The sequence below is a fragment of the Synchiropus splendidus genome, chromosome 10 (assembly GCF_027744825.2).
Source record: "Synchiropus splendidus isolate RoL2022-P1 chromosome 10, RoL_Sspl_1.0, whole genome shotgun sequence".
Taxonomy (NCBI): Eukaryota; Metazoa; Chordata; class Actinopteri; order Syngnathiformes; family Callionymidae; genus Synchiropus; species Synchiropus splendidus.
The window spans coordinates 2157299-2173892 of record NC_071343.1 but is presented as its reverse complement, the minus strand read 5'-3'; the positions used below and the strand labels follow the sequence as shown (position 1 = coordinate 2173892).

The window sequence follows — 16594 nt, the reverse complement described above, 5'->3', positions numbered from 1 at the left end:
GAAGTACAAGTCGGACCTTTTCTCACACCGTTCTGCACTCGGCACGTCCGACTGGACCTGCCAATCACTGACATATGACCCGCCCCCTGCCTGAGGAGGACTCTCTATGACTCTAGACCAGTGATTCTTAACCGTAGAGCCACGAGCGCCTCCTAGTGGGCCGCTGAGAGTGTTTTTGTTTTAGGCCTTAGGGCAGTGAGGGGTGCGAAACATTCAGTTTTAATACATGAGCCATGTATGGTAGCAGCAGTGACTCAGTGAATTGACTTGACAGCTGCAGATCTGTGAGAGTTAAGTTACTGATAAGAAAACAGCAGTAAAAACTGTTCATAAAAGCATCTGTTGAAGTAGTTTTAGAACTTCATTTACACTTCACTTGTATCTTCTTTGGAATTTAAATAAAATAATATTTTTTTATTTTATGATACTGAGACATGGTTTTATTTTACTTTATTCAGAATTTTATTCCGTTATTCAAACAGTTTGCATCAAGTGTATTTTTTCTTTTCTTCAGTAAATGTGACGAACATGACTTGCACCTGCTTCTGCTGCTGGTTGGACTTTTCCATGACAAATATCTTTGCACTGATCACATGGTTTCATGTCATGTCACAAGGTTTTGGTTTGTTGACATCTAAGTCGATGAAATATGGTTGTTGATCAGAAATGAAATCAAGAGGAATGAATCCGTTCCACTGAACGGGCTCCGAGATCCAAAAGGTTCAGAACCCCTGTCCTAGACTACAGATTGAAGTTATATTTGGGCCATAATCTCCTTTACAATCACCATACTATTCCCTTCAAAGGTACAAGTCCAGCCTCCAGATGGAACAGGTCAAAGTCAGATACTTTCCTGTTCGTCGTGGCGCTACAAAGACGTTCATCTTAAAGACGAGGCGCTCATAATTCAGTCCGACTCAGCATCTTCTCACCTCCGATCCATCCTGAAGAGAGCTTGGTCGCTGAAACAACAGTTTGCACAGCACCACACGCTCTGGAGAGAATATTTATTTTTGTGTGGTTGGAATGAGAAGTCGCTGCGATGCGAGCATCTGTGGAATCTCCATAATTGCACGGTGCGGGAGCGAGTCAACAGATGAAACAGAATGGAAACGTGGACTCTGTATCCAAAACAAGAATGTCATGCGCTCGGACAGAAGAAATATAATGCCAGGGTCAAGAATTCGGGAAAGGAATGGCTGTGCTTTTTCCTGACGACTGGCTGGGGAAACCGCACGCAGATGTTGAGCCAGAGCTTCCAGCTGACCGGAGAGGAAACGCACTCCCGAGTCCAGTTGGTGTGAGTGAACTGCGAGTGACACCCAGCAGACGCGAGGGTTTGAACCAGAGCACCTCACAAGTGGGCGGCTTCTCGCAGCTTCCTGTGTGAGTACACGAGTGTTCTTCAGTTAAAATACGGAGGAAACCTGAGAGAAGAAGGTGAGCGCACACTGACTTCATTGGATCAAAGGTGGTAGATTACATTTGCGAACAGGAAGCTGCTAAGTGCTGATTCAAAGCTGTTGGGTTCAGGCTTGTCGTCGACTCAGCAGACTGGGGGGTTACTAAGTCCGGGGTCCCAGGAAAGAAGAATGGGAGAATGACCTTAGTGTAGGCCCAATAAAACAAACAGTACTCAGACCAAACCAATGAGAATACATGGTAATAACCAGACCAGTTCCAGGAGAGCCAGGCCTCCATCCTCCTCATCTTCAGAGGGAAGACTGAAGCCATCACAGGAGCGTCCCGCCTCCTTCCAGTGACTGACACCCAGGACTCCTCAGACGGGAAGGAAACCCCTCACTAGCCTCTTTCCTCGCTGAGGGGCTTCTCCAAAACGAGTGATCTTCTCAGGCTGGAACTACCCCTGTGGACCAGACCCTACGTGGATCTACCTTCTTGAAGAACCGCCACCTGCTCATGGGACCATATCACCACCCCTTGGTGTCTGGTCCCCAGACACCAAGCTCCTGAACACGCTCAGGACCAAGCATGGTACCTGGGGTGGTAGCGCCTAGCGTGCTGATCTCTGCAGCGAGTAGCATCTCTGAGTCAGACCTTGGGGAAGCCAACCCTCAGGTCATGGCCTGAATGTCCATGGATGATGAGGATTCACACTGGAGTGTTGCAAAACACGCCTGGAGCGAGTTTGAAAGTGAGTGTAAAAGTAACTTGATTTCACATGTTAAAGTCAGAACTAGCGCTAGCTTCAGTCAGGTTCAGTCCTACCACAGCAGCTGAAAACACCATGCACCAAAGGAGCAATGTGGTTCTATACCTGTTCTTCTATACCCTCAGGTGTGATGTGTGACAAAAGGGTGTCGGCAAAGATGAGAGGGAAAGTGTCCAAAAGGGTGGTGAGGCCAGCAACGTTGTATGGTTTGGAAACAGTGGCACTGAGGAAAAGACAGGAGGCAGAGCTGGAGGGAGCAGAGATGAAGATGCTGAGCTTCTCTCTGGGAGTGAGAGCAGGATGATGATAGGATCAGAGGGACAGCACATGTGCTCAGGTGTTCAGGAGACCAAGTCAGAGAGGCTGGATGGAGATGGTTTGGACATGTACAGAGGAGAGAGAGAGAGCCAGTACATTGGTAGATGAAGATGTTGAGATGTTGGAACTGCCAGGCAGAAGGTGGAGAGGAAGGCCACAGAGGAGATTGATGGAGGTGGTGAAGGAGGACAGATGGAGGAAGGTGATTCGCTGTGGCGACTCCTGAAGGCCAGAGAGAAAGAAGACCAGAGCCTCAAGTGACTTGCTTTATTGTCGCTGCCATCATTGGCCTCACAAAGTCAGTCGGAACGAGACGCACTTCCTCTAAACATCAAAACCTGACATTCAACGCTCCAATTCAAATCGTGTAAGGAGCAGGAACCAGGGCGAACGCATCACCTTGACGTGACTATAAATATATTTTGATTTTCCCTGGCATCCGACGTGTTCTCAGCCGGCTGTGTCGAAAACGGGGCCATAGAATTTATGAATATAAGGCAGAGGTCAAATGATTCAATCTCTGACAAGCGCTGCTCCCCACAGAGTCCTTCCCCAGTCTAGACTCCGGCGCCGTCCTCTCATCCTTAATGGTGCGGCGCTGATAAAACACCAGTGTGAGGAGCACAAAGCGCAGCAATAAAACTACACTGAATTAAATTGCAGCGACCGTCGTACAATGTCAAATTAAAAGCTCTTCTTCTTATCTTTAATGCCCCTCTGAGCCTGACGGTATGTTGTGCCTTCATCCCCTCCCTGGACAAGCAAATCTCCATTCCTCTCAGCCTGCGTGTGTGTGTGCTGACAGAATGTCAGGCAATTAAAGCGTCATGGCTCATTGAGCCGGAGGTGGACCTTCAGAGACGATCGCTTCATGCCAGCCCTTCCACATCTCCTCCACACGTGAAACCAGACCGCGTCTCCTTTTATACCAAAGGACATTCACAAGCCCGAGCGCTTTGACTGTCACGGACAATTATTCCTCGCCACAATGTAAACAAAGACAACAAACAAGGGAGTCGGCCAAATCCCTGCAGCGGCGGCTGCACCTGGTAAATACAGCTCCGTCAACGATCGCAGCTGCGGGCCAAAACTGACACCTTCGCATTTGTTAGCAGCGTCGTACAGAGGACGGACAGAGAAGAGGAGACAGTAGCCTCCAGTCGAACAGCAGCAGGTGTTTCTTCAATTCTAAAGATCATCTTCAGCCCTCAGAATGGATGAGTACGCAGAGCGCTACATCGATAGATGAGGTCCAGGAGACAGATTTCACACTATGTGAGGACAACTTCTCCACCTGGAGCAGGCCTCTGTTTGGAAACTTTCATTTCACATGTTATCGCCATAGAAATATACAGCTCACCTCGCCAATATAAAATTACATTTTCAAAATCTGTCTTTACCCACAGCTCTGCCTGCAAGTCTCTGCTCTCGCTGTGAGTTGAGAGCGACTCCTTCTGATGTCGCATGTTGACGCATCAGGTTTTCACTTGAAGCACATGTCAAAGAGAAAGATGGAGGTTAAGTCATGAGGTGGACGTAACAACGTGTCAACGGCTTTTAAAGCCACTCGAACAGCCACGCATTTCAGTGATGGTGACTTCCTGACACCACCAGCAGTACGGAGGACAAGCCACACCCTCTGCTGCAACACTACACGGGAAGGAAAGTACTCCGTTGAAACACCTATGCATCTACATGTAACGCTGAAGGCTGCCTTCCGCGTCAGTATCGGACGCAAAAGTCCATTTTCCCAACGTCAACATCTCGACATCACGATTCAATTTTAATCCCGGTACATCGGTGACAATCCCATTCATCTATTGACTATTGTGATTGTAATGTCCTTATTTTGCTTCTCAGGTTGGCTTGTACACTGCTGGAAATGAAATATGAGCGGCAGTTATTTGGAGGAAAATAAAAAGCAGTGCACAGCAGAAGATTGATCAGGTGCTAAACAGTGTGACTCACTCTTAATGAAGACACAAACCAGTTTATGAGCAAATACAGTTACAGGGTGCAGGTGAAGGGGATTTATTTTCTGCAGGTGTCAGCCCCTTCTGGTTTGAAGAAATGGGGGGTTAAAGTGATTGACAGCCTGTGTCTTTTGAAAGTCTTAGACAGTGGGAGGAAACTAGAGTTCCTAAAGCAGTAGGAAATGACCTCATCACTAACCATGGGGATTCATGTGGTGTGCTAGAGCTCGTGCACTGCCTTTCCTCAGACCACTGACAACACCAAAGCAACGGACTTCTGACACTGTCGCTCACTGAAACACGGCAGTTCCTGGTTTATCAACCCAGAAGACATTGCAACTCTGTTCAGGAAACACGTGTCAAGCTCGTGGCTGTCACGTTTCCACTTCAGCCTCCCAGGATGGCAACCCTCCTCATGTATGTACAGACGTCCTAAACATAGCTGTGTGTAATGACCCGCTCCGGCTGCGGTGATGTTCCAGCAGCAGCTATGAACGAGCCTGTAGAAGGACTGGAGAAGGTCGGCAGGTTCCTTCAAGAGTTCTGTAGTGAGGTGCCACCTCATCACCTACCCCTGGCCTGGACGCCTGGCCAGCCTTCTGTGGGCCACACTCGTCCTTCAGGCTGCACCATCTGTGCTCTCGACCATCTCTGGGGACCTTCTCAGGTCAGTCACGCTTCCAGCAGCCAAGTGCTGCAACCCCACTCCTGACGCCATTTTCTCGCTCAAAACCAACTTCAACCCATGGAAGCTTGGTTTTCACCTCAGCTCACATCAGCCTCTCGCAGGTCTGAGTAGAAACAAGTGCTTGTTGTTGTTCAGTTCCAGTTGGTTTCACTCAAAGCTTTCAGACAACAGGGAGCTGCAACATCGAGCAATTGAAGCCACAAATGGCTGGATTTAAACCGACGGTCTTTCGTCCGCACCCTGTTCCATGGTGCTGAGTCAGCACTGGAGAAGGCAGGCAGGTCCAGTGTCTCAGTTCCGGCGGGAGCCTCTCGGAGCCAACGCTGTTGACGGATTGTATGTGTATGTGTGTCCAGTGTTGGGTTCCATGTTCGGCCTGGGCCGTGCTGCAGCCGCAGCAAGCACACATCAAGCCCACGGCGACAACAGGTGTCAGCGTGGTCCACTCACAAAGGTCTCTTGCCAGCTCCGTGTTATTCTGGAGTTAAGTGCAATCGCACCTCCCACTCATCTCTGCTTGACTAAATCAGGGCTCCACATTCTCTACTTCCAGAGATATCACCGTCCATCCCAAAATATCCGCAACTGTTGAGGCATCACAGCCGTTCCATGGTCTGGATTCACAGTTGAACGAGTCGAGTTTCCAGCCCAGAGTGTCGTTCTTCCGCTGGTTCTCACGACTTCACAGCGTCCACTTACAAACACATCTTTCATTAGTCCATCACACTTTACCACACGTCGTGAAGTGATCACACACTACTTCATATGCTCAACTGACTCCTGCTGGCTGAGAGCACATTTGCATATACTCTGTGTGTATCATCTGAGTACTCCGGTACTGTCCTGCGTACTGTATCTGAGTGTGTTTCTCTCTCCACTGCTCCAGGCTGTGTTCTTCGTCACTGGCTTGTTGTTTGTAGCTCAATCCTTGTTTCACAGATGGGCAAAGTTATCGCGATAAATGCTGTAATTACTATGATAACGATAATTATCAGTTTGGTGGTGACCCTGGGTTTAACAGCTCTGAGCCTCCTGAGGCCACAGACAACCCTGCGCCACAGGTCTGGAGCAGCTTCTTTGAGGTTCAGGGTGGAAGGAGTGATTGAAAGAGCGCCACCTGAGGGCAGGAAGGTCCGAGAGGGCGGGTGAAATCACAGAATTTTTTTTCAAGCATTACAATATTCTATTCTTGCCGCTATAAAAGCATGAATTAGTGTCTGGCGAGAGAGGAAAACCAGCTCTCCGGAAGTGGAGGAGTCAGACTTCTGTGGCGTTTTTAAAAGCATGGATTCCACAGGTTCACCAGCTTGTCAGCTGTGTGTGTGAGTCATTTGGGTTTTTAAAGGATGCTCTGTTTGGGTTCAGCAGAGAAGAGAGAAGGTTCCTCGTGTGGGCCCAGTTCCTCAGAGACGTACAGCAGGGTGTCGTCTGCAAACGGGTGTATCCTTCTGTTGATGTTGCCACAGATTCGGCTGAAGTCTTCTCCCACGCCAGAAGTTCCTCCGCCACAGAGCCAGTCCCTTCTTCTCCTCGAACTTTGAACCTCAGGCAGAGCTGTGCGTTTGCTCCGCCGTGTTCTACGTGCCGTACTACTATTCTTGGACATTAGAATATTGGCCCTGTTTTCTGTCTGTCAGCGCATAGGCTCCTGGAGCGGTTCCTCGTGACGTAACTGACACACGCACGTGTGAGCGAGCCTCACTGACAGCAGAGAGACCAGTGCTCCATCTGTTCGACGGCGCTCTGGATCCAGTCGAAAGACATCGGAACAGCTGTCTGTTTTTCTTTGGATTTCACCCCAAAGCCTTTGCGATGTTCTTCCCCCCATTGATTTCACAATATTTCTCCTGACTTTATCACCAGTTCCAGGCTGTGTCAAGCTCAGTTTCCCGCCACACCCAACTCCACTTTGTTTTTCCTTCTCGGACCTTTTCTGGTTGAGATGTTGTGTCTGTCCTTTGGTTTCTCTTTTTCCTGTGCCATTTTCCTTGTTTCAGGATTTTTTAGATTAATCTATTTTCTGATTTCATAAATAAATCAATAAATAAATGTTTCTTACATGATTTATTATTGATTAATTTTTGCCCCCCATCCCATCCCCCGATTCAGTCCTCTTCTCAATCACATCTTACGCTCCAGGTCATGAAGACGAACATGTTTGATGAATAATTGAAAAGTGCTCTGATAAATAAATAATAAAAACATCATCGCTTCTCATTTATGAACTTCTGAATGACCGATATGAACGGAATTAAACACCTGATGACTACACATCAGGCGGGGAGTAAATATGAAGTGCAGAATCACAGGTGAAATAAATGTGTTTATAAATGCAGCGTAAAATAAAAAAAACAAAAACCAAAGAGACGTTTCCTCATTCATGAACGTCCCAATTTCTAACCATATTAAAAGAGTGTTTTCTCATTTCTGTTCTCAACATTACCCCCTCGTTCCTTCGTCCCCGGTGACGTCATTCTTCTCTGCTCATTCATCTCCCAGTTGAAAACGCCTCTGCACAAACATGAAAGTCTCATTGACCCGTGGATCCATCACAGATCTTCCACCAGCAGCAGACGCAACACATGTCGGGGCCGCTGCACTTCAGCTGCTGCATGGGAATGGCTTTATTTAACTCCCATAAAACCCCCCTGGCATGGCTTTATTGGAGCCCGTCCTGCTGACTCATGTGGTGCCACGAATGTACAAACCCCGCTTAATGCCAGCGACAGCACCTTAATGTCCTCATGTTTCATTGCAGCGCTGCTTTAGTTGGCTAATGTCGGCTGCATTTAACACTTCATTTCACAGCTCATTATCAGGGATATAATGCAGTATAAAAACAAGCTAATGCCTCCGCTCTCACTCACGACCGAGTGTAAACTCTCCGTGAACTTGGAAACAGTTGCAGGTGTCGCACAATGTGCACAGGTGAGGCGTGTTGCACAGCTTTATTTAAACTATGATCCATCCATCCATCCTCATCCGCGCATCCGTTGCCGGGTCGCGGGGGCAGCAGCTTCAGAAGGCCACGCGAAACGCCCTTCTCCTGGGCAACATCCACCAGCTCCATCAGGGGGATCCTGAGACGCTCCCAGGTCTCTTCCCTCCACCTGGTCCTGGGTCGACCCCGTGGTCTCCTCCCAGCTGGCCGTGCCTGAAACACCTCCAGAGGGAGGCCTCCAGGGGGCGCCCTCATGAGATGCCTGACCCTCCTCAACTGACTCCTCTCAACAGCAGCAGCTCCACTTCAAGTCTCTCACGAGTGACAGAACTCCTCACCCTACCTCTAAGAGACACCCCCGCCACCTGTCGGAGAAAGCTCATTTCTGCCGCTTGTATCTGGGATCTCATTCTTTCGGTCAAGACCCACAGCTCATGACCCGAGGTGAGGGTCGGGAGGAAGACTGATCGGTCAATAGAGAGCTTTGCCCTTTGGCTCAGCTCTTTCTTACACACAACAGTGCAGTAGCGCGACTGCAATACCGGCCCCCACTCGAGAACAAGACCCCAAGATACTTAAACTTCATTTATAACCCATGTTTTTTCTTGTATTAATTTTGTGGAATTTATGGTGATGATGAAGTCAAAACTGTGTCCTACTTTGTATTGGAGATAAAATTTGCTAAAAAAAAAAAAAAGAATGTCCTGGATGAGTCTGCTAATGTCTACTGTAATTAGTATTACACTAAATGGCCCCAGGTATTAAAACCGCATGACGCTCGAGATGTGACTGTAAATACTGCTCGTATAATGGATTCATTCATCAAACAAATTTGAATGAAAACTAAAATGTTCAGGGTCTGCAGCCCTGACTTCACCACCAGACACACAGCATTGGACCTGGTCAAGCCATCGGCAGCACCAAATATCTCAGTTAGGAAGTGGTCAAATGAAAATGAAGCGCACTGGCCAACCTCTTAAAGACAAAATAAGCTTGACATGCTACTGTGCGTACTGTATATTTGCAGGTTTCATTCTGAAAATGCTGAAATAATTGTAATTTCGCTCATTTCTTGCCTTCATGGCTGACATTCCTGCCTCCTTATTCTCACTGACATGATCGTCTTCCTGTCACGACGTGGCGGCTGGTGTGGCTACATGAAGCTAGCAGTCCAACATTCTAGAAACATGCCACCTTGGTGATAATAAAAGAACACTGTATTGTATGCACTGGAAGAGGCACCTCAGTTCACGTGTTGCGCTCTCCTCTCCCTGACCACGCCCCCTGCATTGTGATTGGCCAGCATCACAGTGCTACACACAGTCCGCCACAGAAGATCTGTGAACAGCTAAACGGAACTATGGTACTAGACATAGCAGTGTACCACACTGTACCATACTGTTCAAATGAAGGTCGCTCATTTAAAAAGAAAACAAAAATGTGACTATGAGGAGCTACAGTACGAGGAGAGGACAAACAGACACATCTGTGGATAAACTAATGAGGGCCTTGAACATAACAGGTCAAGGGCCACATGTGGCCCGGGGACCAGGTCTTTGCCCACATCTGAAACTGAAGGAACCGGTTCCTCTAATGCGTCCGGCCTGACATCCTTTCACAGCTGCTGACGGAAACACGTGCGATGAGTCGGCCCTCGGCTCGGCACCATTATTAAAGCTCTGTTTGGGGCCCGACGGTGAGGCACAGGACCCCGGGTGACCTCTCCGCTGTGGTGTTCACAGAGTCCAATAATTACTCCACTCCACCCGCCACGCTCTCACTCCGAGGGTAATTGGCGGGTGATGCTTCTTAACACAACGGGACGACATTAGTTACGCATCCCTTGAAAGCCCATTCCAGAATAAGCCAGGTTTGACTCACTGCAGTCTGCGGAGTGAGCTCATGAAGCAAGCTGTGGAGTTCAACAAACCACGTCTCCTGGCGAAGGATTCAGACGTCACAAGCTCGAGAGCAGGTCGTGACCAACCAAGACGCACAGCACACGACGTGATGGACGGATGGTATCGGTGGAAAAAGAGGGAAGTAAGATGAGGAAAAGACTGAAAGAAACGGTAAAGATGGAGAGGTTCACTGACTGGATCAGTGTTGGAGGACGTCCAGGCTCAGACCACCACCGTGAGAGAAGGGACCATTGGGAGAGGTAGAGATGGAAGAAGAGGAAGCTGCTGAAGATGTGAAGGAAGACAAGGGAACGAAGGAAGGAGAAGAAAAAGTAGAGCCAGATGGAGAGGAGATAAAGAAGAATTAAAAGAAGTGGACAAATAAGAGACAAAAATGACGGTATAGAAAAGAAGTATTAAAAGGAGAGTCGTAGAAGAAGCAACAGAAGATGAGAAGAACAAAAGACAAAGAAGCAAAAGAAAGTAGAGGTGGAACAAGAGGCCAGTAGAGGAGGGTACATGGAGGAAATAGAGTGAAAACGGAGAGAGTAAAGGTGAGAAAGTAAAGGTAGAAAAACGAGCTGACGGAAGGACGAAGTGGGAGCAGCAGAGGAGGAGAAGCAGCAGCAGATGAAGACGTCATATTGGTATTCAAGGTACAAGAGGAAGATCAAATAGCAAGAGTAGAAGAAACAAAGGACGAAGAGAAGAGGAGCAGGAGAAGTGGATGAGAAAGGAGAAGGAAGAGTGGAGACAGATGAAGGAGAAGAAGAGGTGAGGAAACAGTAATGGTCCAAGATGCCAGGATGAAATCCAAAAATGAATATTTTAAATGACAGACTCGCAGAAGAGGATGGAAGAAGGTGAGGTAGGGAGGAGAGGAGAGGAGAGGAGAGGAGAGGAGAGGAGGAGAGGAGGAGAGGAGAGGAGAGGAGAGGAGAGGAGGAGAGAGGAGGAGAGGAGAGGAGGCGAGAGGAGGGGAGAGGAGAGGAGAGGAGAGGAGAGGAGAGGAGAGGAGAGGAGAGGAGAGGAGAGAAGAGGAGAGGAGGAGAGGAGAGGAGAGGAGAGGAGACGAGAGGAGAGGAGGAGAGAGGAGGAGAGGAGAGGAGAGGAGAGGAGAGGAGAGGAGAGGAGAGGAGGAGAGAGGAGGAGAGGAGAGGAGACGAGAGGAGAGGAGGAGAGAGGAGGAGAGGAGAGGAGAGGAGAGGAGAGGAGAGGAGAGGAGAGGAGGAGAGAGGAGGAGAGGAGAGGAGGCGAGAGGAGGGGAGGAGATGAGAGGAGAGGAGAGGAGAGGAGAGGAGAGGAGAGGAGAGGAGAGGAGGAGAGGAGGAGGAGAGGAGAGGAGAGGAGAGAGGAGGAGAGGAGAGGAGGCGAGAGGAGGGGAGGAGATGAGAGGAGAGGAGAGGAGAGGAGAGAAGAGGAGAGGAGAGGAGAGGAGAGGAGAGGAGAGGAGAGGAGAGGAGAGAGGAGAGGAGAGGAGAGGAGAGGAGAGGAGAGGAGAGGAGAGGAGAGGAGAGGAGGAGAGGAGGAGAGGAGAGGAGAGGAGAGGAGAGAAGAGGAGAGGAGAGGAGGAGAGAGGAGGAGAGGAGAGGAGAGGAGAGGAGAGAAGAGGAGAGGAGAGGAGGAGAGAGGAGGAGAGGAGAGGAGGCGAGAGGAGGGGAGGAGATGAGAGGAGAGGAGAGGAGAGGAGAGGAGAGGAGAGGAGAGGAGAGGAGAGAAGAGGAGAGGAGAGGAGGAGAGAGGAGGGGAGAGGAGGAGAGAGGAGGGGAGAGGAGGAGGTGGAGGAGAGGAGGAGAGAGGAGGGGAGGAGATGAGAGGAGAGGAGAGGAAAAGGGAGAGTGCCACACAGTCCTTGCAAAGCAACACAAAGCTGAGCGCCCCCTTCAGGTCATAGACTGAGCATCTAGTATATTGGCACAAACTGAGGATCCCAGAGTCACACACTTGACCCCTCCAACCTAAAGCCTCCTCAGGATGTCCGACCGACCCGAGCGGTTCCGCCATGTTTCCGGCCCAAACTCAGACAGGCGCTCCTCGGCTGCGACACCAGCTTGTGTCGGAGCAGGAGGCGAGAGAGGCGGCCGCACAGAGGGCCAGGAAACAGCAGCAGCAGCAGGGAGAAGAATGAAAGTTTAAACCTTACACTGTGTTGCATGTCATTCCAGATCGTCCTCTGGTGAGCAGCGTGAAGACAAGAAGCAGAAAGTCTTCATTAATTCAGTGGAGGTGGAAGAGAGAGTCGATGGAGACACGGAGCAGAGGAACATCAGACGGATGGAAATGAGTCCCATTGTGGAGCATCATTAGGATTGAATTCAACAACGGTAAACATTTATCGTGGCAGACACAAGGGGCACCGTTTATCACCAACCTTCATCAGGTAAATAAAGCGAGTTCGTCTGACGCGGTTCATGAAGGCCTGGCCACGAGGCGGCGGTGACGGCGGCGACGAGCGCAGAGGAGTAAATATGTACAGGCCGCGCGAGGGGAAGTGGAGCGCTTAAATACAATGATGACGAAAAGAAAACACAAATTAAAAGTCTAAACATGCTCATGAGAGTCTTCGGAAAATGAATAAATTCATACATTAAAGTGAAAAAAACAAGATCCTGAAAAAAGTTGTGGTTGAGAGGAACAAGATTTTAAAATGGCATCAGGAGCGTGTCCTGGCTCTGCCCCGGGGCCTCCGCCCATTTGACCTCAGGAGGGAGGCTGACTCGTGAGGACCGGAGGTTCTCCTCTGAGTCTCCTCCCGATGACTGAGCGTCTCTCTGGAAGACTGTCCAGTCCTCTGGCTCAGCTCTTTCTTCACCACAGACGTATGACTATTTATAAATATATTTAACAATTATCAAATAAATGATGAAATAAATAAACAGCAGGATCGAGGAAAGTAATGAATCCACAAATATGACTTAGATTAGATTAGATTAAAAAAATAAATAAATAAAAATACAAAAGTGGTAAGAAAAGTGTTTCCTAAAAACGATAAGAAAATAGAGGACAAAAGATGACACCTGGTTGGCCTCATGTTATTGACAGTTTTTGACTGTGGGAGGAAACCGGAGGCCATACGCGGCACTCATGATGTGCTGGAATTGAACCCCAGACTTCCCAGAGACCAAACCCCACCGTGACGTCGATAATAGTTTGGGACAAGTTTCGTTTCTGAAACTTCGCGCCTGGCACACGGGCGAGGAGAGTTCAAGGTCAAACGCTAAACAGTCGCGTTTTCCCTCGGCTGGCTAAGGCTGGTAATTGGGGTAAAAGCAATGTGCGCTCTTGTTGGGAATGACGTATGGCTTTTTAACATAATGCCGCACTGATGGCGGAGGAGAGGAAGGTCAGCGTCAAGGTAATCCACGGCCACAACGGTCTGAATTGACGTGTCAGCCCGCCGCTAACCTTTGGTCTGATGCAGCTCAAGGTTGCAGCAGATGGAGATCCATGTATCACCGTTCAGTCCAGTGGACATGCCGCTAATCTGATGGGACATGCGCGAGTGATTTACAGCAAACAATGGAAGCGGCAGCCCCTCGGAAGCATCCGGCCCAGCTCCCTTTTATTTGTGTTTGAGGAGACGGCACAAGGGCGCCGACCTTCCTCCGCTCTCCCGAGGTGAAGCTGTTGATTCGCTAACAAACACAAATCGATGGAGGGGCTCGGAACGGCGGGACAAAGAATTAATTTCCGGCCGCAGGAGCAAACGTCCGGCGTTAATCCGCGGCGCGGCGGCAGGAAGACGGACGATGTTTACGCCTGGGACGCTTGTCTCACCAGTCGGTCCAGGCTGGTGCCAGCGGCCGTGGTGGGCCGCTCCTCTGGGCTGTACGGCCTGAAGCGGGCGTTGAACACGTCCGGAACGCCGCGGGTCGACCTCCTCATTCCTGAGGGCTTCGGCTGCCCGCAGCCTTGGAAAACCTGCAATTACACAAAGCCAATTGTCAGGGACAGAAATGACTTTGGACCCGGAGATTTGGGAAAACATGATGTTTTGCTGGAGGAGGGCGCAGCGCCGGGCATCAGGCGGTGGAAACCACGGCCGTGGGTGATTCAGCGCCGCTGTGGTCGGCAGCTATTTCAAATGACGGAACACCACATACACTTAAAACCATAAACAAAACAGCATCTGGTGTGTCGGGAAAGACGACGGGGCACTTTACGCAAAGTCACAGCTGACACTGTGTCGGCGGAAAAAAATCTCCACGACGACCTACACTTCCTCCGACGAGGCTTCTGTGGGTGAAGCAGTAAAAGTCAGGAAACACATGAAGTGGCGTAAGTTGAACTCGGAGGGGAACATGTAATTGGCAAATATAGGGACTAAAGTTGGACTTAATGAGAGTGTGGCGTGTCTCACACCTCAGTCCGTCTGCAGCCCGCATCACTGGGACAAGTCCCAAGGCCTTGCAGGCGCGAGTCGTCAGTGATCACAGGGTCCATGTCAGTGTGAGGGGGCAGGTGGACCACGGACCTGCTCTGGTCCCACAGGAGGGAAAGACCAGCTCCAGATGCGACTCGGGAGTTTCCGTCACGACACACGACCAGGAGCTTTACGTAGCATGTGATGCCATTTCCCCTTCAGGTGTTTTTACTGGGGAAACCATGCGGCTATTCTCCGCCATGAGCTGAGAAGTCAGTGATGTCCCCAAGAACTGGGAGTTGACTTCATGACGTGACATACACCAAGTGTCACTGGCTGCCGTGGTGTGTTTTGTTGTCCTGTATATTGAGGGTCGGAGTTGTTTAGGAAATACCAGCTCCGCCGTTTCTGCAACCTCTAGCATTGGTGCGGATAATCTTACTTCACTTGGTGAGCCAACAGTGAAGAAATGGGCGGAGCCAAAGCCAGCTTTGCCGCTATGTTGCGGTGATACGTAGGTAGGTCAATGTTAACGTTAGCCTGAATGCTAACCAAACAATGGAAGCCCAGCTCCACTTGCATTTATTTGTGTTTGAAGAGACGCCAAACGCTCGCTGACTTTCCTCCGCTCACCCGAGGTGAAGGTTTGTTGGGGACTGAGACGCTAGAATGCTGGTAACTTTCTAGTGAGACTTTGAATTAAACAATGCCATGTCACGGCATCACTGTCCACGTCTCTGCCCTGTCTCTCAGTGGGGACAAGACGGGGCCTGTGGAACAGGAACCTGAGACGAACCTCCCTGGACTGGAAACTCCGCAAAGAGGTTAGTCAAGCATCTAGTTGATGAGTGAGGGGAAGATGGTGGTGACTAGTGTATTCCTGCTCTCACTCATGGTCACAGAGAGAAATGCTACGTGTCCCGAGCGTCTGCCTAGCAACATGTCTGACACACTGGAGATGTTTCCGAGGAATGTGAACCGCTGCACTGTGGCTGCTGCCCCCACGACCCGACAGGAGACAACATAAGACGGACATGACAAAGGCAACCTGTCAATCAATCAAAAAGAGAAAAACATGTCGGAATAAAAGTAGGTTTCAAAAAGAGCTTTGTCCTTGAAGTGTTCATGATTCATAAACATGTGGGATCAGGCAGGACTTAAAAGCCAGCGATTAGCACGCAGCCAATGACAAGCAGCGGAGTGAAAGCTGCTCTCAGAAGAAGGAATTAATGGACGTACCCTGTAGGAAACCTCGCCGCTGTTGTCTTGCATATTCATGATGGCCTCAGAAATCTTGACATCAATGGGGTCCATGACAGACTCGATGTTGAAAGGTCCCTCCAGCCTCTGCGCCACCAGCAGCATGGCATCTGTCAGCAGCAGGAGACGGAGAGGGAGTGAGCTGGTGCGGGCCGGAGAGCAGGTGGAACAGCAGCCACCGGTCCCACGCCAGTCGGGGATGAGAGGTTCAGCGCTCGGAAGAGCTGGGATCCACTGGCACACATTAGCATTAGCTCTGCTGGTCACCTCAGTCCAGACGAGGCCGAAACAAGTCAGCGTCACTCTTGAATGGATATTCTGACACACACACACACACACACACACACACACACACACACACACACACACGCAGGCAGGCACGGTCATGCTTCGAGAGGACAGGTCATTGACCTTCATGGATCTCCCAGCCCCTCCTCCTGAACCTCACCATCCAAAACACATGACTAACCCGAACCAGGACCTCCACTAAACTGGAACCCTGAGGTCACCAGCAAGTTATTTAGACGCTTTCACCATCAAAACCGCACAAAGCAAAATGTCCTCACAAGATAAGGTCCAGACATATACAGACAGACTGAACCTCCATCAAACAAACAAACAAACTGGAGGAAAAAGAAAATATAAGACTCACAATACTAGTTATTTTACATTACATTTTTACTCTCACACAGAATTAAATACTGCATTTTTTAAAAAAAGCTAAATGCAGGAAATATTTAAATAATTTTAGATCAGAAAAACAGAAAAACAAACCAAAAACATGAATAAAATAAATCAACAAATAAAGTCAGAAAATCAGGACTTAAAGCTATGCTTTTTCTTGAATTATTTTAGTTTTGCATTTCAATAAATTGGTTTTCAAGACATGCTGAAATAGGAATATTTAAAATGTAATACAGTATTTGAAACACAGAATGTTTTTAAATTTAATGTATGTATGTTTTAGAACAGATATT

At 49.2% G+C, this 16594-nt stretch overlaps 1 protein-coding gene across 3 annotated transcripts in view; it reads right to left on the bottom strand.

Moving 5' to 3' along the window:
• The window catches only part of LOC128765710 (glypican-6-like), a 93030-nt gene that overhangs the window by 15999 nt on the left and 60437 nt on the right, over positions 1-16594 (bottom strand). For 2 of the 3 annotated variants that reach the window (XM_053876699.1, XM_053876701.1), the window contains 3 exons: positions 15597-15727; positions 13772-13915; positions 12138-12167 (listed from right to left, as the gene is read on the bottom strand). In XM_053876699.1, the coding sequence (XP_053732674.1) occupies positions 12138-12167; positions 13772-13915; positions 15597-15727 (305 nt within the window). The remainder of the gene's footprint in view (positions 1-12137; positions 12168-13771; positions 13916-15596; positions 15728-16594) is intronic. The other variant, XM_053876700.1, reaches the window with a different exon arrangement.